Here is a 24,880-nt window from a genome sequence, read left to right on the forward strand (position 1 = left end):
TACCATAATATGTATCATATGACACTTGAGATTGTGTTGAAAACGGAACTTTCAGTAGTTGCCGAATCAAGTCAGTTCTTACTCACAGCGACACCAAGTACATTAGGACGAAACCCTGCCGGGTCCTGCAATGGTCCTTGCAATGGTTCCGGAAGAGCCCACCCCACAGCCACTGTGCCACGCCAGCTCGCAGAGTCCTTTCCTCTCTGTCATTTCCCTACTTCCAGCACGATGTTCTTTCCCTGTGAGTCACAATTACTCTCGGGCTGTTCCCAGAGTTCAGGGGATTTACTCCAGGTCCTGTTTTGGCGCTCATAGACTTTTACATTTTTTTTCAACTTCAACTTGAACCTACATTTGGGCAACTGATAACCAGTTCCATAGTCGGTTCCTGGACTCATCTTGGCTAATGCTATCTTAAGTACCTGCATTTCCACTATTTGTAGTTTGTACTAAATTTAAATTTAATGCTTCAAAACATATGAACCATATGGCTCATTTACAATTACTGGTGGTAGCTTAGCATTTTCTAGTCCCTTTATTTAAGAAACATCTGATTTTTTGCACCCAGAAAAATGTTTTCTTGGAAGGAAAACATTTTCCCAGGTTAGAATAAGATTTTTAAATAAAAACACACTGATTTCCTATGTAAAAGAAATACGAGAGTATCCAAAAAAACCTGATGCTCATTTGTTTTTTGATGTGAGTGCATTTGAGTTCATTCCACCAGGTTAAACCGTTCATCAAGCTTTCTACTTAGAGATTCTGAAAAGATTGCATTACAGTGGGTGATAAAAAAGGCCTGATTTGTGGCAGGTGGGGGACTTGTTTTGCCACCATGACAATGCATCTGCTCACACAGCCATCTCGGTGCACCAGTTTTGGGAAAGAAAAAAACCAGCATGCTTCTCTTGCCCCACGCACCTGACTCCATGCGACTTCTTTTTATTTCTATGAATGCAGAGGGACGTGAAAGGACAGCGATTTGATGACGAAGAAGAGGTGAAGGAAAAAATAAGAGGAGGTACTGCCAGTCGTACAAACATGAGTTTGAAGAATGTTTCCAAGAATGGAATCACAGATTTGACTAATGTATTGAGTGTCATGGGGAGTGCTTTGAAGACAAGAAAGTTGTTTTGTAAAAAAATCTTAAATACATAGTTTGGGGGTGGTGAGTGGGTTCCAGTTTGGGGGGGATACCCCCTTGTAGAATTCAGTAAAAATGTTTACCGTCTCTTTAGTCTCTTCCATTCTGTAGACACTACTGGCACATTTAGTGTTTGGAAATGAGCATCTTAACACAATGGCCTATATGAAGTTCACATACCTGAGAGCTCTTCCCATGGTCTCATAATTCATATCAGGTTTATTTTTATGCTTCCCCCACAGCCTGGACACGGCTTTGGAATCTACCAATTTAAAAATGCCCTTTTCTCGCTGGGTCCACTTGATGTATTTAGGACAGGTAGCTTTGTCCTGCAGCAGCGCCAGTAAAAACTCCCAGAGATATATTGTGTTCCCTGAAACAGAAGCAACCTCTTTTTAACTGAACAAGATTTCCTGGAAAGAACACAGTAAAATTTAACTGAAAAGCCTTATAAAGTTACATCCAAAATTACATAAAAATACCACATAATTCAGCTAGGTTTCTGTGACTTAAAGGTCATCATTTTAGAGTTTACTATAATTCTTTTCATTGGTCCCTTATTAGATAGCTGAACAGGTCAATCGGTCAATCAGATTTGTGAAGACTGAGTTAGAAAGCTTACTTTGAGACAATTTTTCTGCCTCTTTCAACACCATTACATAAGACAGTGGAATAACTGCATAAAACCTTCCCACAGTTGTTCTCTATTTCTTCAACCGGGGGAGTAAACAGTAGAACTTTAAGACATAATAAAGAACCTAGCCACCTGGCCTGGCTACCTTCTTCCGGGAGCCTCACTATACAGTGAAAGAATGGTTCCTTATACCACAGAAGTGACCATCACTCAGACTTCCTCAACTACGTGTCCACCCATCTCGCTACAGAAGGTGCTGATGACCGCGCAGTACACGCCATTTCAGCATGTCAGGTAAGCTGGTGGTGTCCTCCTAGGATGTGCAGCTACTCTCTGCGGCAGAACGCTGGTTGGCCTGGACACGTTGCAGGGGAATTGGGGTACTACTTACCCTTCCCATCTTTGCTTTTCTTCCTCACAGATATGTTTGGTGTCGTGGTTGGGGAATCTGGTCGTGATGGTTTACTCTTTCTCCCTGAAATCAGAACAGCTCTGAATAAATGTTTGCCCTCAAAGCTGAAAGAGAATGGCCAGTACAGCTGATCATAAAATGCTATTTTCGTATTTGTCCTGTATTTCAAGTGCCAGATACTTGGGTCACAAATATTGGCCTCCTAAAATGCTATTTACCAGAAGAAAAATGACCTTAGTAATAGTTGAATATTAATGTAGGTTAGCTTACAAAATAAATTTATTTAGGAAACTACATTTCACCTATAAAAATAATACTAAGTTTAAAATAGTTTGTCTTTAATATAAACCAACCAATACTGGCATGATTTCCTTACAATTTTGAAGAATATTCTTGAAACTGATAATTTTGGGTTCAAAAAAATAAGCCGTGTAGGTTTGGCTGTTTTGGGGTCATATAAATTATTTTAAGGCAAGAGTGGATTTTCAGCTTTTCTAAAAACGTCTTGTGTACAGCTAGTTCTCAAATACTGGACATTTCTCAAAACTCTAGGGATACAGAAAATATGTGAGCAAAACTCTGGTGGACCACATCGTTAAATCTTACTTTCCCGTATATTTGTAAACATCTCCGTTTTCGGTACTACATTCTTGATGGCAAACAAACTTTTGGGTGGTCCATCATTCCTTCGCCACTTAGACAGAATTGCAGCTTGATGACAATGCTGCCTGTGAGCCAAGTTGACGTGAGCAGTCTATCTGTCTGAACAGACAACTCTTCTTGTGAGAACCCATGAAGATTAATCATAAATGACTATTTCAGCTAGTACCTCCTACACCAATGTTCCTGACACGGATTCTTTCTGCGCGTGATCATAAGGGCAAGCTGTAGAGTAAGGGAGGGCAGTAATTAAGAATTCTAGAACTCTGGTCTTGATTCGCAACAAGCCACCCCCCAGAAACTGAATCGGAAACCATTTTTTAAGTTAGAGGTGCGGAGAAGACCAAAAGGGATGTTCTTCTAGTCTCCCGCCCCTCCCGAGGTTGCCTCATGTACGAATGTAGGAATCAGTCAACCAGCCAGCTCAACGTCCACAACTACAGACAGCTACGAATGTCTATTCATGAAGCAGCTGTTTCTAGCTGGCTAGGTTTAATACTAACAAGTGCTATAAGCCGAGTCTTACTGGATGCTAGCATCTGTAGCTTCAATAACTTCCTGCTACCACTCTTTGCCTATTTTGCCTGTGTTTTCCTGGGCTCTTTTGCCTCTACTTGCCTGTCTCTTCTTAAACAAGCAATATCTTCTTTGTTCCCACTGGTTCCCTCTCTGGTTTAGGTCATGGCAGACACTCCTGGTAGCCTACCCCTAATCTCCAGTCTTCCCACCATCCTCTCTACTTTGCAAGATGGTGATGACACGGCTTCACATGAACTCCAGAGAATTTCTGGTTAGCGGTTACTTCTCCTCAGCCCTCTGAAAATACCCAACCCTTTCAGTTTTTATTTGAAAGATTCTGATTCCAATCTAATAATCATTCCTTTGTAAGCATTGTAGTTTCTCCATGGTTTGTTTCTGTTTACCTCTGGGGGGAGGAGGGTAGAAAATAAAGGGGTCTTTGGTGCTCTGTACTGTCATTGTATTTATAGTGCACAGATTTATTCTCACTACCCCTAGGATTCGTCCTGCTGCAGAGTCATGTCATTCTGAGAAGTTCTTAAGCCGTTTTCTCTCTGAAGAGCTTCTTCCTCACTCTGTAGACTCTATCTTCAAAGAAATTTGAAGAGATGTATGAAGCTTTTGCATTTAATCCTCTACCCCTCCAACTCGCCTATATTTTTAACTCAACATCAGATCTATAATGGAGTTCACCAGTACTATTTTTAAAAATCTGTTGCATAGTATGTGTACTTTTAAAATTTCTATAAGATCCATTTTGTCCTTTTAAATATATTACTTGGTCTTTTAAAAAAACAGCTTTATTGAAGTATAACTGATATAAAATAAAGTGCCTAAGCTGGAATGTTATAATTTGGTATGCTTTGATACGTTTAGGTGAAACTGCCATCATATCAAGCTATTGAACATATCTGTCACTGGAAGTCTCCATTTGCTAACACTGGGGTCTGTCTGTTGCTTCACTTTTCACATGTGGCATGATAAGCAAACGTGAGCCTACCTGCAACAGGAATTTGTCTGGAAATCCTGTGTGACGTAGGCTGAGGGCATGTCCTTCCTGAGTAATTGTACAAGAACTCTGCCAGATAGCCCAAAGTTATCACCACCCTGGGCAACTGTGTTAACTATTTGGATGAGAAGTATCAAAATAAACAAGCTTCTTTGACATTTATCTGCACCTCTTCGCAGACTCTCCCACTCACAGGCCGCCCTCACTCACACTACCACCAAGTCCTAAGAGTCTGATCCCCTAGGACAAGGCTGTCAAACGGGTGGCCCGCAGGCTGCCTGAGGCCCCGAGATAATTTTTTTGTGGCCCATGATGCTCTGAAATAAAATGAAAATAGAAAAAAAATTGCTACAAAGAAAATAGCTCTTAGGGGAGATCGAGACAATACCAAATACACAATTCCCTCATTACATTTTATTTCAGAGCATCGTGGGTCACAAGAAATTAACTCGGGGGCCGCATATGGCCCAGGGGCAGCCAGTCTGACACCCTTACACTAGGACATCACTCTAGCTTATATTCAGAGGTCTCTGTCCAATGTGATCTTGAAGGGATCCTAGACCTAAGTTTCTGCCTCTCCGTGGACCATGAAACGCAAGTCCTTTGGACACTAAGAGCAACTTATCCTTACCCCTGCAGAGAAGCTGTTGTGTCAGGTCATCCTTAATCTTTTTAGTTTCCTTCACTCTGGCTTTGGGAATTTCCCCTATTTAGGTTGAAGGTTGGTTGATGATACCAATTAACCAAGATATTAAACTCAAAATATTACGCCAGCTGGAGTAGAATCAGAAGGCAATGGCATGGGTGTACTATACTTCAGAAGGCATCTGTGGCCCTAACTTGTAAAATATCCATTTTACACATTCTAACTTGTTCTCTTCAATTATTTATCTGGCTTCCAACTCATATTTTTTCCATAAGAAATCTTATATTGGAATCGACACTGATAGCTTTTAAAACCACGTGTATTGGAAGGAAGCAGACGTACACTTGCCACATTCTGGGTCTTGATAAAAGAGGTTAGGTTTAAGTCTGATGCATTAAAAAGCTGAAAGATACCTTTTCTGTAAGGTCAAATACTTTCATAAAACAAATCAGATAGGAAGTGCCTCTCAATGTGCCCTTTATTTTTTTCTACATAAAGCTTTTTGTTTGTTTGTTTTTACCATCTTCTTTATCTTCTTAAAATCATTTTATTGGCGGCTCATACAACTCATCACAATCCATACATACATCAATTGTGTAAAGCACATTTGTACAGTCATTACCCTATCATTCTCAAAACCTTTGCTCTCCACCTAAGGCCCTGGCATTAGCTCTTCATTTTTTCCCCCTCCTTCCTCACCCCCCCTCCCTCATGAACCCTTGATAATTTATAAATTATTATTTGGTCATATCTTACACTGTCCCAACGTCTCCCTTCACCCATTTTCTGTCATAAAGCTTTTTAAAATGCTTTTTCTTTATTAGTTTTAACTGCCTCCTCATGTAGAAATATCCTGGAGTGAAAATAATATGTAGATTTCGTATCAAGCTATGACCATACAGGAACTAAATACCCACCTTTTTTTCTCTTAGGTTGTTCTGGTGATGAGGTTCCTGGTGAGTCTACATACTCTTGAACTGGCTCCGTCTCCATCACTTCAGGAATCCCGTCTAGCCTGACAGATACATGGGTGACTGGGGCGGCAACAATGTCATCTTCAGAGGAACTAAATAAATTATTATCTAATGGGAATAAAATCAACTAGTTACAAACTTTTATTGTAATTCAAAATAATTTCATAATTTCCTGTCTCTATGAAGACTAAAGAAATAAAATCATGAAACCTATTCCCAGTTTTTCATTTCCACCATCTCCACTAGACTATGTCAGTATCTTTGTTAAAAGGCTTCCTATCACGAGCCTATCTTGTCTCTTTTCTCCATTCTTTACACTGCTGCTAAAGTAATCTTCTCCAACTTAACTCTGATCTAACCAGGTTTCTGTACAGAAACTTTAGAAAGAATAATGAAATTAGCATACTTTCCCATTGTTTATAAGGAGACTACAAGGGGGGGACGGCAACTCAAATTCTATTGCATATTATTCTTCCACAATGTAAACCAAGCCTACCTTTCCAATCCTATGTCCCAGCCACAACACTTACACTCCAGTTATACCCACCCCAAAAATGTGTATCTCATACATTTTTTTTAAAATGTGTATCTTTGGCTCATATAATTCTTCCTTAAATGTCCTTTTCTTATCTATTCTAATCTATTAGAACAGCAGTTCTCAACCTGTGGGTCTCGACCCCTTTGGGAGTTGAAGGACCCTTTCACAGGGGTTGCCCGATTCATAACAGATACAGAATTACAGTGATGCAGTAGCAACGAAAATAATTTTATGGCTGGGGGGGGGTCACAACATGAGGAACTGTATTAAAGGGTCATGGCATTAGGAAGGTTGAGAACCACTGTATTAGAAGTACATTCATCATTTGTAGCTCAGAACAAAATACCTCCTCCATAAAACCTTAACTGGAGCCTCTCCCAAGTGTACTGGCCTGTGCCTGAGGGGGGCTGCTGAGACAGACATGAGACCCCCACCTCCCTGGCCCCTGTCATTTGAGCCACAACACATAAGCCCCAGGGCTCGCAGGGGCTCTCCACACAAAGGACAGCTCGAAGCTGGTGCTGAGCCTTCCATCTAATCCAGGCCTAGAAGGAGGGGTGAGCTGCCCAGTGGGGGTCACTATGTCTCCCCCCAAGGGGGGGTCATCCACATTCTTGACAGCTGGAGCCCCTTGAATAAAGCTGCTAACTGCCTACAAAAAAAAAAAAAAAAAACCTTAACTGATATCCCCAATTTGTTAATATTTTCTGCTTCCCGGAGTCTTTATTATCACATTCATAGGCTTTATTTGGTTTTTACAGTAGCTTACATAAATATCTGCTTTCAAAATTAGTTTGTAAACTTGAGAATTATATTATACCTCACTTTCCTGCCTAATACACTGTATATGCTGCTCTCTGTCAATTCCTACTCATGGTAACCAGACTGGTATGTTTGCTCCACAGGACTTTTTTACTGTCATCTTAATGAAAGCAGATGGCTAGACCTTTTCTTCTGCAGGACCACTGCAGAAGTTCAAGTAGTAATCAAGCGCAAACCATTTGTGCCACCTAGAGACGTCACAGCACAGAAACTAAATCCACTGCCATAGAGTTGATTCCAGAGTACAAGGTTATCGTTGTTGTTAGGTGCCATCAGATCAATGCTAATTCATAGTGACGCTGTGTACAGCACAGGGAAACACTGCCCATTCCTGCGCCGTCCCCCAAATTATTCTTATGTCTAAGCTATTGTTACAGTCATTGTGTCGATCCAATTGGTCAAGGGCCTTTTCGTTTGGGCTGCACCTCTACTTTACAAAGCATGATGTCCTTCTCCAGTGACTGGTCTCTCCTGATATCAAACCCCAAGTATATGAGATGAAGTCTCACAATCATTGCCTCTAAGGAGCATTCTGGCTGTACTTCTTCCAAGATGGATTTGTTTGTTATTTTGGCCATTCGTGATACTTTCAATATTCTTGGCCAGCACCATAATTCAGATGTACCTTCTGGACTGAGAGAGATCATCCCGTAAGGTTTCCAAGGCTATACCTATTTGTGGAAGCAGACTGCCACCTCTTTCTCCCGTGGAGTGCTGGAGTTTGAGCCCGTGCCTTTTCTATTAGCACCCAGGTGTTTTAACCACTGAGTGACCGTGGCTCTTTGCTACATATCTCCACTGCCATCAAACTGATTCTGACTCAAATGTGTTGCTTACAATTAAAAAAAAAAAAGTGATCCTCTAAAGCAGTGGTTCTCGACCTTCCGAATGCCACGACCCTTTAATACAGTTCCTCATGTTGTAGTGACCCCCCAACCATAACATTATTTTCGTTGCTACTTCATCACTGTAATTTTGCTACTGTTATGAATTGGGCAACTTCTGTGAAAGGGTCATTCGACCCCCAAAGGGGTCATGACCCACAGGTTGAGAACCGCTGCTCTAAAGGGTTTCTGAGGCTATAAATCTTATGGAAGCAGATAGCCTCATCTTTCTATGGCAAAGGGACTGGTGGATTTGAGCTGCCAACCTTGTCGCTAGTCGTCCAATGCTTACCTGAGAGTATCACAAGGGTCCCTTTAATATAACCATTACATGGCATACTCACTTTTTAATGCACTTTTGACTACTCACTGATAACTACCTACAGAGACAACTCTGAGATCTAAATAGTCTAAACACTTCCACCAACCAAGTTAAAAGAAATTCTACATAATCTGCCTTGTGGCAGCTAATGAAATATTTTACTGTTTCTAGAAAATTCCCTGAATTAAAAAAAAAAAGATTTTATTCAACTAATGCTATGCTTAAAATACTGCAGACTTATTTGTGAGACCAAGAGAGAAATTAATTTCTACTTTATTGTAGTGAAAGTATACAGTTTAGGTTCCCATTCAACAATTTCTATACAAATCGTTCAGCGACATTTTCCCCAATGTGTGAGTGACCATGTATTAGCTCCGTTCTGAGTGCTCCATTTCCATGAATCTCATTTGCCTGCCTCGTTTACACTCTTATCTTTATCTTACAGTAATTCTTGACCAGTTGGTCTCACGTAGGAGGACAGTAGGTATGGGTGGTGATATTGATTCTTGTTGGAGACAATTTGTTATTTAGCTATCAGGTGGCACCGAGGTTACTTCCAGTGCACGGTCTGGAAAGTATCTCAGGACAGCAGTCCTGGCGAGTCAGGAGAAATAGTACTCATGAGTCAGAGAGCCGGCATCATCGTTTTAAAAAGCCAAAGGAGTATACATCACCTAATGTGTACTTAAGATGTCCTAGATACTGTATAGAATACCTGAGGCAGAAAATAGAAACTACCGTCTCCAATGTCTCGATATTTCCTACCCAACAGAGAGGGCCCAAAGCAACTCTACAGAGCTTGTACCCAGGAGCAATCCCAAAACACATCCACGCACTTAGCCGCTTGTCGCCCAGCACGGAGCCAGGCGAATCCATGTTGAGGAGAGCCTCAGCCGCCTCGATAGTTTCGATCGTTTCATCCCCGTCTTGACAGGAAGCTGCAACTGCAATACATTTATAAGGAAAAACAAAACAGAATTAGCTACCAGACACCTGCGACTCTGAAACTCATAGACTGCTCGTCTCTCAGACTAGAATACAGCATCGTTAGGTTTATACACACACTTTGCACCAACATACAATCTGCACTGAATGTAAATACCAAGCAATTGCTTAGGTTTAGAAAAATAAAAACAATTTTGCAAGATTCTGGAGGGCAAAAGGGCAAGCAAAAGAGAACTCACAGTCTGAAGGAAACCCAACAGTCATTTCCCAGGAACGTTTATATTTTCAAGGTGTAAGATGGGCATTAAGCGTGGGTAGCAAAGGTGCGGGAATGACAAGAACCCCAGCTGTGCCACCAATTAGTTCACGGTCATGCACTAATCACTTTGCCTCTGCAGAACTCGATCTGCAATGAGCCTGGGTTGCTATTCTAAGGTCTCTTGCAGGTCTAAATTTGACTCCAATAGTGTCAGTTCATTAATAATGAGCAAATCTATCGACCCTATATTTTTAAGGAAGTACGGGAACATTTTAATTTAGAAACAGAATTTGGTTAGCTCCCCCACCCCACATCCCTCCAATTAGAAAGAAGCATAAACGTCTTAATGGGAGAAGACCATTTTGGAGGTTAAGGCCCCCGATAGGGAGGGTGTCATGGAGGACCAGGATGGGGAAAGGGCAGGTCTTGGAGCAACGTGAAGCAGTCCTGCGCTTGGCAGTTACTGGCACAGCCTGAGTCGATCATGGAGTAGCTTTCTCAGGTAATGGGCTGTCATTCAGCTGTGACGTGCATTTGCATTGCTACTCAAAGCAAAGCTGACTTCTACGATGCACATGATTCCTGCACAGATCAACCTGCCAAGCTGGAGGTTCCCCAGTCATGATAGAGGGACTGTCTCTATCAATCCTGTCCCTGGCTTTCAGGGCAGGCAGGCAAGTCGGCAGGAGAAGATGACCCCATGTCACTTCTTCCAGGTCACAGCCCTGGCCGGGCAGGGCTGAGCTCCCTTCATTTCCGAGTCCGTGCGAAAGAGATGGTCTGGAGAGGACGCTGTGTCTGTGGCCAGACCAGGTGGGTCCAGGCTCTTTAAGACAGCAAGTTAGCAAAAAAAAAAAAGACAGCAAGTCAGCCCAGGCAACAATCTCTGCAGCTGCGGAAGTGGTCTGACTCCTTGAGCTTCCCCTAACTCCTTCATCCACTTACTCTTAAAGCAGCAGCTTGTCGACCCTATTTCTAACAGTGGATTCCAACTCGTCGTGACTCCACAGGACAGAGGACTGTTCAGAGCGCTGCAATCTGTACAGACGCAGACTGCCACATTTTCTCCCTCAGAGTGGCTGGGGTTCAGTTAGCCAGAGATTAGCCTCTGCATCACCAGGGTCCTCCGGAATGAGGATGGGTCTCTGTTACTCTTGCTTTCCCATTCCTCTATCATTAGTGGCTTATCGTCACTTCCAGGAATTAACCACAGCCACGTTAGAATTGGAACAGCCACTGGTAATTATAGTATTCCGGTTCCATTGTTCTCCAACGTGGACTATGAGATCTTATTAACCTGAGATTAAGCCTGACCCTAAGTTTTGTTTTTCCTAAACTTTTTCAAATGAGTTGTGTAAATGAAAAATGATTCAAGTTTATACTGAATCTTGAAACACTTCTGAAATCGAACACAGACTTCCCAAACAGTGACAGAGTGAATTCATAGATGACTTTGGCATCTCCCCCCAGGATCACCACTATAAGGTTAATGAGGGGAAGGAAAAATAATAAGAGGGCTAAATGAAGAATTACCAGTGCCCTTCTTTCACGGGCAAATTCACCTTCTGACTCAAGGATTAGGCACCTAGCTTAATTTTTTTTAAGTCCTACATTTTACACTTAGTTATCTTAATGTGACATGCTTGATAGTTACTACTAAATTCTCCATACTTGTGATAAAAATTACCCAGGCTCTTTTTTCTAGTTTGCATGAAGACATAAAACCATGGCTTTCAGATTCATGGTTGGACTGACAGTATATAGGCATTTAAATTTTATACTAAGATAAAAATAATATAAATAGAGCACTCAAAATTGTATTCTTTTTCTTCCCCTCAATCAAAGGAAGGAAACTGATCATTTCCACATTGTCATTTCTCTACATTCCTAATTCATCCAGAAAAGGACAAAGCATACTTCCCTTCTCACTATTAGGACTATATAATCAGATAGCCTAGAAACTGACAGCTCTTCGAAATGTAGCGTAGCTTTCCATTAGAATGCTGTAACGGACATTCTTCCCATACCCTTTAGGTATTTCAAGTTTTCTTTAGATAAAAGAACTCCAAGAACCAACGAACATTTTCTGTTTTTTTTCTTTTTACATTTTTATTTTAATTTCTCCTATAGAGATTACATGGACCTTGTGATGATACAATCTTTTTCTTTTTTTTTTTCAATAGACTCCAAGGTCTCAACTGAAAACAGTGAACACCTGCAGGTAACTTGGCACTTAAAAGAGAAGCTCACTACAAGAAAGCTACCTAGAGAGATGGGTTTACATTGAGTCATTTAAAATGGATATTACCTCTCCCTCAGGAAGGGAACACAGAAGACATGGATGCTATTGCAAAACATGGCAAGAAATTCTAGATTGTGCCGGGCTAGCAGATAAAAGAGTATCTAGGGTCTGAAAGGCTTGTTTCCAAACAAGCAGCCATCTAAATGAGATGTTAATTAAGTCCACGTGGAAGAAGCACACCATCATCATCAGTCACTGAAGGATCGGGAATCCACATAATCCTTAGTCGAAGGAGGAATTCGTATCAGAGTATAAACTGTGAGCATCTGCTGTGCAGAAGGTGATGAATGACAGTGGGAGCCCAAGATGCCTTTGTGGAACTCCATAGCCTCCAGAGAACTCCCCCTTAATAGGAGGAAAGCAGTCACTAAGCAAAATGCTTAGGAGAGATGAGCATAAGAGATCAAAGGCATAAATCTGACTAGTACAGTAAAAACCTGTCAGCAGGACCACCCAACCTGCCTCTGATGCAGGCTGGATTTTATCTGGTTTCCAAACATTTCTGTAATTTTGGTTTGTGTTGTTTTGTTTGTTCATATTAGGATGTATCTCAGAGAATTTGGGTTTGTTTATTTGTTTTAATCTCAGAGGTTTTATACCATTGGAGGTCACCCTCTTGAAGCTGTGTTATATGTTTTTCCATTTTTCAGTAATATGAAATCCAGAATTGGTGAACCTATAGGGACAGCAGGTCGTATAAGGGGAAAGGGGGAGGGGGGCACAGTGGTGTTGGGGGGGAGGTGTGAGGTGATGTCAAGGAGCCCATGTAGAAAAAAAATGGGTAGGAACTGATTGTGGTAACAATTGTACGATTCTATTTGACGTGAATGAACTATGGAATGATATCGTAGATGTATTAAATCCTAATAAATAACAAATTTTAAAAAATAAAAGGGTATTTAAATACTTTGGGAGGAAAAACTCAAACTCGCTGCCATCACGTCAATTTTGACAGTGAACAGAGTAGCACTGCCCCCTGTAGGTTTCTGAGATTGTAAATCTTTACAGGCGTAGCAAGCCTCATCTTTGTCCTGAACAGCACCTGGTGGTTTCGAGCTGCTGAACTTGTGGTCCACAGCCCAACATGTAACCCACCACAGTACCAGGGCTCTTGCACTATCATTATTTGTGCTTTACATGTCTCCTTTCTCTATCACTGTGAGAGAATGAAGACGTTTAAGGCAAGAATAATGGTAGGAGCAAAGACATGCGTACGAGTGTTTGGCATTTAAAGGAAGACAGACAAGAAGTCTTCACTATTAACAAACAAAATGTAAAAGGCCAACAACTGTCATCATAATGGTAGATTAATTAATTTGCTTTGTACTTTGATTAATTTGGCTGAATGCTTTCCTAAAGAATTCCATTTTAGGAATATTGTAGATAAATGCTGGAGGGAGCGAGGAAGCCTGGATCATTCCTGAAGAAGGCATCCAAAGGAGCTCTGGATCCATTCCTACAAGTGTAGCTCCTCTGCATGTAGGGAAAAATCACCCAACACAGAGCCTTCTCACCAGAAAACAACGGGAGTCCTCACGGCCTGCTACATCTGAAGAAGGAAAGCCCTTCTCTCATATGTCAAAGAAGTATTTCAGAACCCCAAATTCTAGGTGGGGTTCCTTTCGCTAATAACCTTGGACCTAAATATCTACACACCACATGGAGAACAAAGAACAAGAGAGCCAACACAGGAGGCCAGGGCACTTTCCAGGAAGCAGCAGGTTTACCATCAAGAGTTGTGGGAAAGTTACGAACGGCAGATGATGACTGCGGGACAGGGTTAGCATAACTGATCTCACGACACTGCACATCCCGTAATGTTCAATTAGAAAAAGTATGATTCTTCCCCTACTGCTGAGTCAACTCCATGCCTATCAATCAACCCTACAGCATAGAACTGTGCCACAGGGTTTCCAAGACTGTAATCTTTATGGGAGCAGGTCACTAGCTCTTCCTTCTGCAGAGCAGCAAGTGGATTTGAACAGCTGGCCTTTCGATTAGCAACTGAGCACTTAACCATGATGCCACCAGGTCTCCAAGTTGTGCGCTACACCTATACCTATACACCCACAGAATCATTTCATTTTTAATTGTATGGCCTACCCCCCAAAAAAGGAGAATTTCAAACTACTTAAGCTTTTTATATTGGAAAACTTAAAACATGTACCAGGTAGAGACACGCATACAACAAATTACACATATCCAGTACACTGCACTGTAATAAACAGTACCAGCTAATTTTTCCATGTTTCTATCCCCTAATACACATACATACATGCTAGACTCTATTGAAACAAACCTTCAGCATCCTATCATTGTATTGTAAATATTACAGCATGTATTATCTCCAAAAGATGATACCCTGGCCCTATCTTTTAAAAAGTAACAGCTCAACATTCTATTAATATTGAAATTCCTTTGGTGTCTTGGTGATTGTTTTTTGTTTTTAGTATTGGTTTGTTCAAATCAGGATCCAAAGTTCACTCACTACATTTGATACTTATCTTCAGTCTCATTCCTCCTGCCCCTCCCACCCTTTTCCCCTTTTAGCCCTTTATATTAGATGAAACAAGGTCATCTAAATTTCCCACATTTTAAATTTTGCTGACTCCTCCTCTGTAGTCATGCCCAGAGTATCGCCTGGAAAGTGGTGATTCTACCAGGATGCTCGATCTGATTCACACTTAAGTTCTAGGCAAGACTGGGAAGGCGGTGCCAACAGCTTCTACTGCATCTCTTCAGGAGGTCTGGCAGTCTCTTTTCTGTTAAGATGGAACCGTAGGCTAAGGCACACTCATAACACCATCCGTTACAAATCTCCCCAGCAGTCCATGATGATGGAAGTCACTAAGACTCTCAAAAGCACGGGCAATCTAATTGTATCACTCTCCCTGCAGCATCTATCAGCTGGCATTTCCTATCAAAGAACTTTCCTTCAATAGCCCTCTGGTTGCTTAGAGTCACAAGTCATACAACAAAGGCAAAGGAAATGCTTTCCTGTTATTTACAGGCTTTCAGAATAACAAATGATCACTCTAACATCTCCAAAATCAATCCATGAACTGTGATAGTATGATTGTGAATGATTAGCATTATTGTGAATAGATTTTAATGGATGGGTGGTTTCGTGGGTCTTTTTGTTTTTCCTATTTCCATTATAACTCTTAATGATGCTTTTAAAATGTTCTATCTTTGGCCACTATGAGGTCTTTCAGGTTGACAGCTGATCTTTTTGGCATGGCCCAAGTATTGCGATAGCTTCCTGGTTTTCTAGGATGGTAATCTATTCCAGGGTATGCTTATACATTTCCAACAAAACCCCAGTCCTTTCCACAGGGCTTCGTAGTGTCTGCAGTGCAAAGTTTACCACACTAAAGTTTGAACACTACAGGGGTTCGTTGCTATTGGGTTTCTTATTATGGCCACCATAAAAAACTGTATTTTGGAGAATCCTGAACATATTCAGAGGTCAAGATAGTATACGCACTTCCATGTATCTACCATTCAACTTCAACAAATATCAACTTCTAGTTACTTATATTCTTGTACAGACGGCTTCAAAAATTTGTGAAAAAATGGAAGTAAAAATAATGGAAAAGTTTCCACAAATTTTTTGCATGCTCTCCCCAATTGTTGTTGCTTTCGACTGGTGTGGGCAGAGCACCAACTCACGGTGCCTCCATAATGGAAAGAAACCTGAGTCCTGGGCCACGCCCACTACCATTACTACACTCCAGTCCGTGGTTTCAGTCACTGTGCATCTTGGTTGCAGCTTGGAAGCAACAGCTAGCTGCTCTGCAGGAGAAAGAGGAGTGTCCTCCTCCCGCGCGGAGTACAGTGCCGGAAACCCACAGTGGCAGTTCCACTCTACCCTAAAGGCTTGCAATGGCAGCTAGTTTGAGTTGTACTTATGTGATTCATCCTTCCTGCACTGTCAGCCAACATTCTATGATCCACTGGCTAATGTTCAGAAGTGATCACCAGGTCTTGGAAGTACCACTGAGACCTATCTACCATGGGCGATGCAGCTGGCACAGGCATTTAGTTTTACTGCACTTCATTTTACAGCACCAGGCAGAGGCTGCACCTTTTTGTAACAGATTCAAGTTTGTGGCAACCGTGCGGTAAGCAAGTCTACTGGTGCCATTTTCTCACCAGCATGTGCTCACTTTGTGCTTGTGTCACGCTGTGGTCACTCTCACCACATTTCAAACGGTTTCACAATGCCGAACAGACTGCAGTATCATGTAAGATTAACTTGCACATGCACTAGGAAAACAAATGAAGCGTAGGACTTGCTTCGGGGTGATAGTCGTGTTGCTACAGTGGTCTAGAACTGAACCCAAGTTATTTCTGAGGCCCGCCTGTATTTGAAATGCCAGTGGAATGGCTTCCAGTATCAGAGAAGCATGCAAGCCACCACAGAATGACAAACTGACAGATGAGGGGTGTAGTAGATGCGCTTCGTACCCCTAATTATTTTGAAGAAAATGCTAAGTATTTTAGTATTTAGCAATAAATCCTTCACAGAGTATCTCTAAAAAGTGCAGGGTGTGTTGAAAACACAAACATCTATAAAACAACTACGGTATTCCCTGAAGATCAACGAGGCAAGCAAAGCTCGCTAACTCAAAAGGTAGAGGGCAGTGAAAAACAGGAAGGCTCTGGACGAGGATTGACACAGCGGCCGCAACGGTAAGATCAAACATAAGGACAAGTGTGAGGCGGCACAAGACCAGGCAGTGTTTTCATTTCTGTTGTGCACACAGTCACTGGACGTCAGAACCAACTGGACGGCATCTGACCACAAGGAGCAAATCCCAGTTGTATCAGGCATCACAGATGGATGGGGAGAGAGAGATGGCTGGATGGGTAGAGGATATTCTAAGGCTTTTGTTTGAATTAGGATTCTAGTAAGTTCTTCATATTTTAACTGAGTGACAATCTTGCTTGTTTCTTTTCATTTCTTTGTCCCTCTTCCATTTCTTTCTCCCCTTGCAATTATTTGTTGAAACAGAAAAGCTTTTTGTTCGTAGTTTCCCAGATTTCACACATTGTCACTTCCCTGTGCAGTCTAACACCTTTGTCTGCATTTCCTCTAAATTGGTGGTTCTCAACCTTCCTAAGGCCGCGACCCTTTAATACAGTTCCTCATGTTGTGGTAATCCCCAACCATAAAATTATTTCCATTGTTACTTCATCACTGTAATTTCACTAGTTATGAATCATAATGTAAATATCTGATATGAAGGATGTATTTTCATTGTTACAAATTGAACATAATTAAAGCATAGTGATTAATCACAAAAACAATATGTCATATTTTGTGAACTATTTATTTCTAGTGACAAATAAATGAAATTTTGAAGCATGGTGTAGCATAGGTAACAGTTTTCACGCCGGGTACTTGTATGTGGGCGTATCTTCCTGTGGGCGGACACACCTGGAGACGGATAGAGGAACAGTGTCTCAGTTCCTAAGACCGGCGGAAAGGTGTGTTTTTCCGATAGTTTTAGGCGACCCCTGTGAAAGGATCACAACCCACAGGTTGAGAACCGCTGCTCTAAATTGTTAGATCCAGAGGCTTGGTCAGATTTCAGTTCTATTTTTCTTGGCTAAATTCTTTCTCATATGTGATGGCGTGCTCTTTCATCAGAGAACTTGAATGTCCAGCTGATTTTTTTGTTTGTGGGAAAGAGAATTAAAAAGGCAAAGTCATTCTTTTCACTTAAACAACAAAACTGGTGACATTTTTCAAGGCAGATCATTAGTTTTATATTCACCAAAGAACAGTCTCCACACATCCGTTACAATCCCTTCAGTGTACCAGCTCCTGTTTGGCTGTCTCCCTGTGCTTCCTATTTCCATCTGTCCTTTCCTAACACGCTGAACTTCGTCCTTGGGTGGAGGTTGCACTCTGATCTTAAAGACTGGTGATTCTATCAGAGCGGTGGGTCCCATTCCCATTCTACAGGGTGACTGAGGGACCCCACCTGCCTCTCCCTGACCACAGTGAGCATGTCTCACTCACGATGCCGAGTTCTGTGCTGGTGCAGTTGGTGGTGGTAGCCAGGCATCGTATCTAGTACTTCTGGTCTCCTGGCTGTGGTGGCTGATGTTTACATGGTCCACTAGTTCAATGGACTAATTGTCCCCATGCGGCCTTTGATTTTCTTTCTTCCACACTAGGAAGACCATTGATGGCATCATTCATAGCTGTTCACAAGCTTTAAAGGCCCCAGTCACTCCTCACCTGAGTAGAATATAGAACATTGTCTTTGTGGACTATGTGGTATCAATAGACCCTGGTGTCCCTCTATCTTATGACCCTGACAGCCCCACCCACCCCCCGCCAGCCCAGCAATTCATTTCCGGTAGGAGGTTCATTCTAAGGAATCATAACTGTGCCTCCTATGTGATCCACCACATTCCTGTGTGGTGAAATAAGATTTCTTAATGCAGTTCTTCTATCCATTCCTCCCACCAAATGATTGGCTAGGACTCTGCAAACAGGGTGTGAAACAAGAAAGGACTGGCCAGTTTGGGTTGCCATCTCCCTGAGCAATCCCAGACGCAGAAGAGAATCCCAAGAGCATCAAAGAAGAGCCACCACAGGAGCATGCTCCAGATCCCCACCAGAGGTTCGAGCACCGAGACACGGAGCACTGCAAAGGAGCCACACTAGAACAGACCAGAGGGGTTCTGCTGCTCGGACTTTGAGACAGTGAGGCGGCGCTGCAGGCGGGCCTCCTAGCCCACAGAGGCAGAGGCCAAAGGACCATGTGGCCAAAAGGCAGAGAGCAGAAAGAGACGTGGTTGCTTGCTAAGGAGAGGTGCTGCGATAAACCAAGCCCTGTATCCCTGAGGAGTTCTGACCATTTGACATAACCGAGTAACTTCCCTAATGTACTTCCATAATTGTGAGTATTGTCCGTGAGTTTTGTGTGGCCAGTGCGACGGACCATTGAATCCAGCTGAGACATGGAGTGTTGTGTCAGAACAGGAGGATGACGGGTGGAGACATGTCTGACCTCTGCCTCATGACTGGTTTGGGGTTGGATTCTGCTTCTTCCTTGCTTAGCCAGAGGGCAGAGATGGCCCATTCCTCACCATTTTTGCAAGGGTGTATTTGTGGAAAAGGTCCACATGAAATATACATACTCATGGGTATACTCCCACTCTCCCTTACACACGTGTGGAGTCTGCATGTCTACATACTACTATAGGGCTGTTTAACGCATCTTGAAGCCCCTCACATTTGCATCTGTTGATGCTCCACACTGTACCTCTAGATACAGAAACTACCCTTCACCTGATATTTGGTTACTCAATGGTACAGTCAATATAAGGAAGGAAAGAAAAAGGATTTGATTCTTACCAGTATCTATTTCAAAAAACTAGTAATCCCCTACTGGTGACTTTTTTAACCCTTTATCTTACAAAAAGTCATAATGAACCTATGGTGTTAAACATGTATTTTAATTTATTTGCAATGATTATTTTCACTGATACGAAACGTGTCCTATGTTTGCCTAGAAAATATTTCTTTTTTAATATTTCTATTTTATGAAAGAAAAATAAATCATAAACTCATACTGATATTTTTATCAAAAATTATTACAGATTTTAATTTAACTCTTGTCATTTAACATTTGTGTATTTTTATTCTGTAAATCTTTGCTACTAGTGACATTAACTTCATTACTTGGTATTACCCTAATATTTACTTATCATTTTCACTTACACACAGTTTGAAATAGTAATAAAGCTGAGATAACTTGGTAGTTTTCTTAGAAATTATCCCAAATACCAAGAAATATAATTAAAAATCACTTTAAATAATTCTCTGTGTTGTAATGCCACCAACTCAGTAATAGCCTTGGATCCATTTGTTTTGGTGTGATTTTAATGTTTAGAGATTAATTATGTTCCTCTAGAACTCTGGTAGTACCATGGTTAAGCATTCAGCTGCCAAACAACAGGTGAAGTGTTCGAATCCACCAGCCACTCCGCTGGAAAATGATGGAGCAGTCTGTTCCCATGAAGATTACAGCTTTGGGAACCCTGTGAGGCAGTTCCACCCTCCCTATGGGGCTGCGAGGAGTTGGAATTAACTGGATTACAACAGGTTTGGGGTTTGCTTTACGTTCCACCACGGGTATTTAATATGGCTTAAGAACTGTTTGACTTTTACAAGATTCTAAAGTAAAAACTACAAAACAAGGTGCATTTAGAATTGTATAGCTTTCATTCCTGTACCTTTCTTCTTCTAATAAGAAACTATTTCCTGCAAATCTTTCTATTTTAGAAAATATAATACAGCCACTGTGTCAATACATTTCAAGAACTGTTTTTCCTGGTTTTTGTTGACCCTCTACTAAACATGATATTCTTTTCTAGAGACTGCTTCTTCTTATGATGTGGTCAAAGGAAGCAAGACAAAGTCTCACCAGCCTCGCTTCTAAGAAGCATTTTGGTTGTTAACCTACAAACTTTGAATATATATTTTCCAACTTCGTTGGTTGGGTCAACTGGCCACCAGCTAAAATCTATCAATAACAAAGGATAGAAATAATTGCCAGTATGAGAACTTAGGGAAAATTTTATATATTTGAAATTACTATGAATCACTAAAAATTATGTTTTATCTTTTAAAATTAACAAAGGGATAAGTCTGAAGAGAGGACAGGTGGCAGTATTGTTCTACGAAGAAGATTACCTAGTGGTTATAATTATTTTACGAGTTGAGATGGCGCTGTCAGGTAAGAGAGATTCTAAGTGCAAGATCAAGGGTATAAACCCACCAGCCATTTCGTAAGAGACAGAGGAGGTGATCTACTTCCATAAAAATGCACAGCTTCAGAAATCCTATACACAGTTGCTATGAGTCAGAATCAACTTGATGGCAGTGGATGGACAGTCACCATGGCTACTTCGCATTTGCGGAAATTTAATGACTATCATTCTCCTTTAAAAGATCAAATTTAGACTCTCAAAGGCTGGTAGCAGAAGAATCTCCAGATAGATAAAGATTTTCAAAAGCCTTTTCAGAAGTATAACTGTTTCTAAACAATAATTTAGATGGAACTCTAACATGTAAACAGATAAAAGCAGTATTATTATATACTTTCCAGATTCAAATTCATAGTAAACTTTATATGAAGTAAATGAATGCTAAAAATAAAACACTTGATGAACATGGATTTTTATTTTTAAAATTAGGGGTTATACATGGTAGCTGCAATCTAATGTAAAGTCTCAAATCTGTAAAATCGTTAAATCTTTATATTATTGATAATTTCGGAAAAACCCATATAATGAAGAATAACATAATGAGTCCCAGTGGTAGCCATTCATTCTCAGCTCCAACCAAGATCCAAATGTGGTCGGTCATTCTTCTTCCGTACAACTCCATCCTACGCTGTCCAAACCCTCACGCTCACTCAAAAATTATCAGAAAGCAATTAAAATATCCAATTATTGCACCACTGAATATTTTAGTGCGTGAAGCTAAAAGATAAGGAATCTATATTAAAAACAAACACTGATTATCATGCCAAAAACATTAAAAATTCCATAGTAGTATCTGAAGATCTTGCTAGGATTTCTAAGAACGGTTAACTGTTCTACCCCATCTAGTTCTTCCACAGGGAGAAGAAATATACAAAAGAAAACATTGTTTGTAAGATATAATGTTGGGCCCACATCAGTCTTCTTTTCCAGAGAGAAGCCTCTCTGGATCCAGTTATCGGTTGTCCTCAAGGGTAAAACCCAAGAGAGAGAAGCACTGAAAGTACAAAATGATTCCTTCTCCTAAAGATCTCAGGCGTTTTCCTAGTCTCAGTGTCCTCTCTGAGGAGAATCAATGCCTCCCCTAAGGATGAATGTGAGGAATGAACACCCTGCCATGGGACAAAGAGCCACACATTCACCTTCCTTACAGGGACTATAGCTTTCCCCTAGGGCTTCAACACTTTACATCAGAACCCACAGCAGAAACCTTTCCAGCTTCATAACACAGGAGCCCAAGTGGGGATAGTGGGCTGCTAACCACAAGGTCAACAGTTCAAAACCAGTAGTTGCTCTGTGGGAGAAAAATTCAGTTTTGTTTTCCTGTAAACAATTAGCCTCAGAAACTCACAGGGCGCTTCTATCCATAGGGTGGCTATGAGTTGGAATTGGCTGGGTGACAATGAGTTTGGAGCATCTAACACATGTTACATGCATAGTGGTGGCCACTTTGTTACACAAACACTTAAAGATCACAGTTAACCAACAAGAGAAATTTCCAATCAAAAGTTATTCATTTCCTTATTGCTAAGGAGGAAATTAGGTGAAAACATCTAAAGTACCAAAGAACTTTAACTGGGCTGATCTGAACAATAAATGAGAAATGCTTCATAAGATATAAGAGGACAATACAAAAATCAGATGCTGTTAGCTGATGTTATCATTGGGGCTCTTCTGCCAATGGCTGAGACCTTGGTAAGTTATTTAACAATCTAAGTTGTTTTCTTTTTCAGATTTGAGAATCCAGAGACAATGTACACTAAAAAAGAAAAAATTGTTACATTTATACCATGCATTGAAAAGATGTCATTTTTGTATCATTCTAGCCAAAATGAATTATTGCCTAATTCCAATTGTGAGAAGACATCAGAACTGAAACTGAAGGGCAGCCTACAATATAGCTGAGGAGTGTGTTTCCAAGAGACAAGGTAAGACAGGAACTGTTACAGACTGGGAAGCACTAAGGAGAAATTAAAACACTAAACTGAATATGAGATTCTGGACAGGATCCTGGGATAGAAAAAGGAAATTAACAGGAAGTTGATGAAATGTAAGATTTAGTTTAGAGAATGTGAGTAAGATTTAGTTTAGAGAATAGTATTGTGCCCAGGAAGATTTGCTGTTCTTGGTACATGTGCAATGGTGATGCACAATAGTAAACTGGGGCAGCCAGAGGTCTGTAAGGAAATTCCTTGCACTATTTTAGCAACTTTTCTGTAAGTCTAACAAGAACTCAAAATTAAAAGTGAAGTCTGAGTACGTAGTAAGCATTCAATCTGACAGAGAATGCTTTACTCATCATTATTATATTTTACCACTGTAAGCAATTGCTAGAACCCTGGAAGCACTGTCAGGTACTGCTCAACATAGAGTTAGCAGTTCAAGTCGACCAGTGGCTCTAGGAGACAGAGCTGAAATGTCTGTTCCATAGAGACTGAGAGCCTTGGAAACCCGGGACAGGGTTGCCTCAACAGTAGTGGGTTTTATAGGCCACAGCGACCGTTACTTAGTTCCAAATCAATCTTCGACTTCTTTCCCAGCTACGGCTAGCATAGATCCCAAGTTGCTCAAGTGCTACTGCATTTACCAAATGCAAACCCAACAAACCAACCCCGAAACTCAGTCTTTCCTTGGTGTCTCCGGCGATATGTAAGAGTCCATATAACTAACTGCAGTGGCTAGAAATGACTTGCTACGGCTCTTCTATCCATAGTCTTTCTGACTTCCACCCAAAGGGTAGGTAAGGACACAGATATTTTAAAATTATTAGTCATCTTTCCAATATGATAGGTGAAATTGGCATTAATTTTAGTTTCACGCTGTATTTTTTAAAATATGGAACGCTTCACAAGTTTGCGTGTCATCCTTGTGCAGGGGCCATGCTAATCTGCTCTGTATCGTTCCAAACTTAGTGTATGTGCTGCCGAAGCGAGCACTCATGCTGCATTTATTTGTTGACTATACAAAGTGACCCTTCTGATCATACTATGTGAACTTGTATTGTTTTAAATGCTCTGTCGTTGTTGTTACAGTTATTAGTGCAGGGACTAATGAGGGAGGCAGACTGTTTTGCCATCCACTGAGTAGAAAGTGAGCCACCTGCAGAGGAGAAAACCCCACGCCACCAAGTAACCAGTGGAGTACTCTCGGTGGAGAGGCAGTAGCAGCCAAGGTGGCAGCACCTACAGTGTAGCACAGAGCAGAGGTTTTCCCAGTGCACAGAGTAGGTAAAGCCAAGTACCACTGAGCACTGGTAGTGTTAACAGAGGATTATAACACTTATCCAAGCATGACAGAGAGCACAGGCCAATGTGACAGAGAGGTCAAGGGCCAGAGAGTAAAAGAGAGTGAGATGCCTGAATGCATGGTTGAGGAGAGGTGCTGCAAACAAAAGAACTGTATCCTTAATATTTCTGATCCTGATTTGTAAGATTTCAACTTCCTTTTTTTCAAAAGGTCTTCCTTTTTTAAAATTGTTTTATTAGGGGCTCACACAACTCTCATCACAATGCATACATACGTCAATTGTGCAAAGCACATTTGTACATTCATGGCCCTTATCATTCTCAAAACATCTGCTCTGCACCTAAGCCCCTGGCATCAGCTCCTCATTTTCCCCCTCCCAACTCCCCTCTCCCTCATGAACCATTGATTATTTACAAATTATTATTTTGTCATATCTTGCACTGTTCGACATCTCCCTTCACCTACTTTTATGGTGTCCATCCCCCAGGGAGGAGGTTATATGTAGATCCTTGTAATCTGGTCCCCCTTTCCAACCACCTTTCCTCCACCCTTCCAGTATTGCCACTCATCCCACTGGTCCTGAAGGGATCATCCACCATGGATTTCCTGTGTTTCCAGCTCCCATCTGTATCAGTGTACATCTTCTGGTCCAGCCAGATTTGTAAGGTAGAATTGGGATCATGATAGTAAGCGGGGGGAGAGAGCATTTAGGAACTAGAGGAAAGTTGTATTTTTCATCATTGCTACATCATACCCTGACTGGCTCATCTT

At 41.2% G+C, this 24,880-nt stretch overlaps 1 protein-coding gene and 1 non-coding gene across 3 annotated transcripts in view; both read right to left on the reverse strand.

The window, feature by feature from the left end:
* Positions 1 to 24,880, reverse strand: part of ELF1 (E74 like ETS transcription factor 1) — a 117,832-nt gene that overhangs the window by 8,138 nt on the left and 84,814 nt on the right. For both annotated transcript variants that reach the window (XM_075563008.1, XM_075563009.1), the window contains exons 4-7: positions 9,404 to 9,511; positions 5,945 to 6,109; positions 2,173 to 2,256; positions 1,328 to 1,520 (exon numbers count right to left, since the gene is read on the reverse strand). In XM_075563008.1, coding sequence (XP_075419123.1) covers positions 1,328 to 1,520; positions 2,173 to 2,256; positions 5,945 to 6,109; positions 9,404 to 9,511 — 550 coding nt within the window. The remainder of the gene's footprint in view (positions 1 to 1,327; positions 1,521 to 2,172; positions 2,257 to 5,944; positions 6,110 to 9,403; positions 9,512 to 24,880) is intronic.
* LOC142461899 (U6 spliceosomal RNA) lies at positions 23,693 to 23,799 on the reverse strand. Its single transcript, XR_012787068.1, has one exon. It is a non-coding gene; the product is annotated as a U6 spliceosomal RNA (small nuclear RNA).

Source organism: Tenrec ecaudatus, chromosome 11, assembly GCF_050624435.1.
Source record: "Tenrec ecaudatus isolate mTenEca1 chromosome 11, mTenEca1.hap1, whole genome shotgun sequence".
In the NCBI taxonomy this organism is placed as follows: domain Eukaryota; kingdom Metazoa; phylum Chordata; class Mammalia; order Afrosoricida; family Tenrecidae; genus Tenrec; species Tenrec ecaudatus.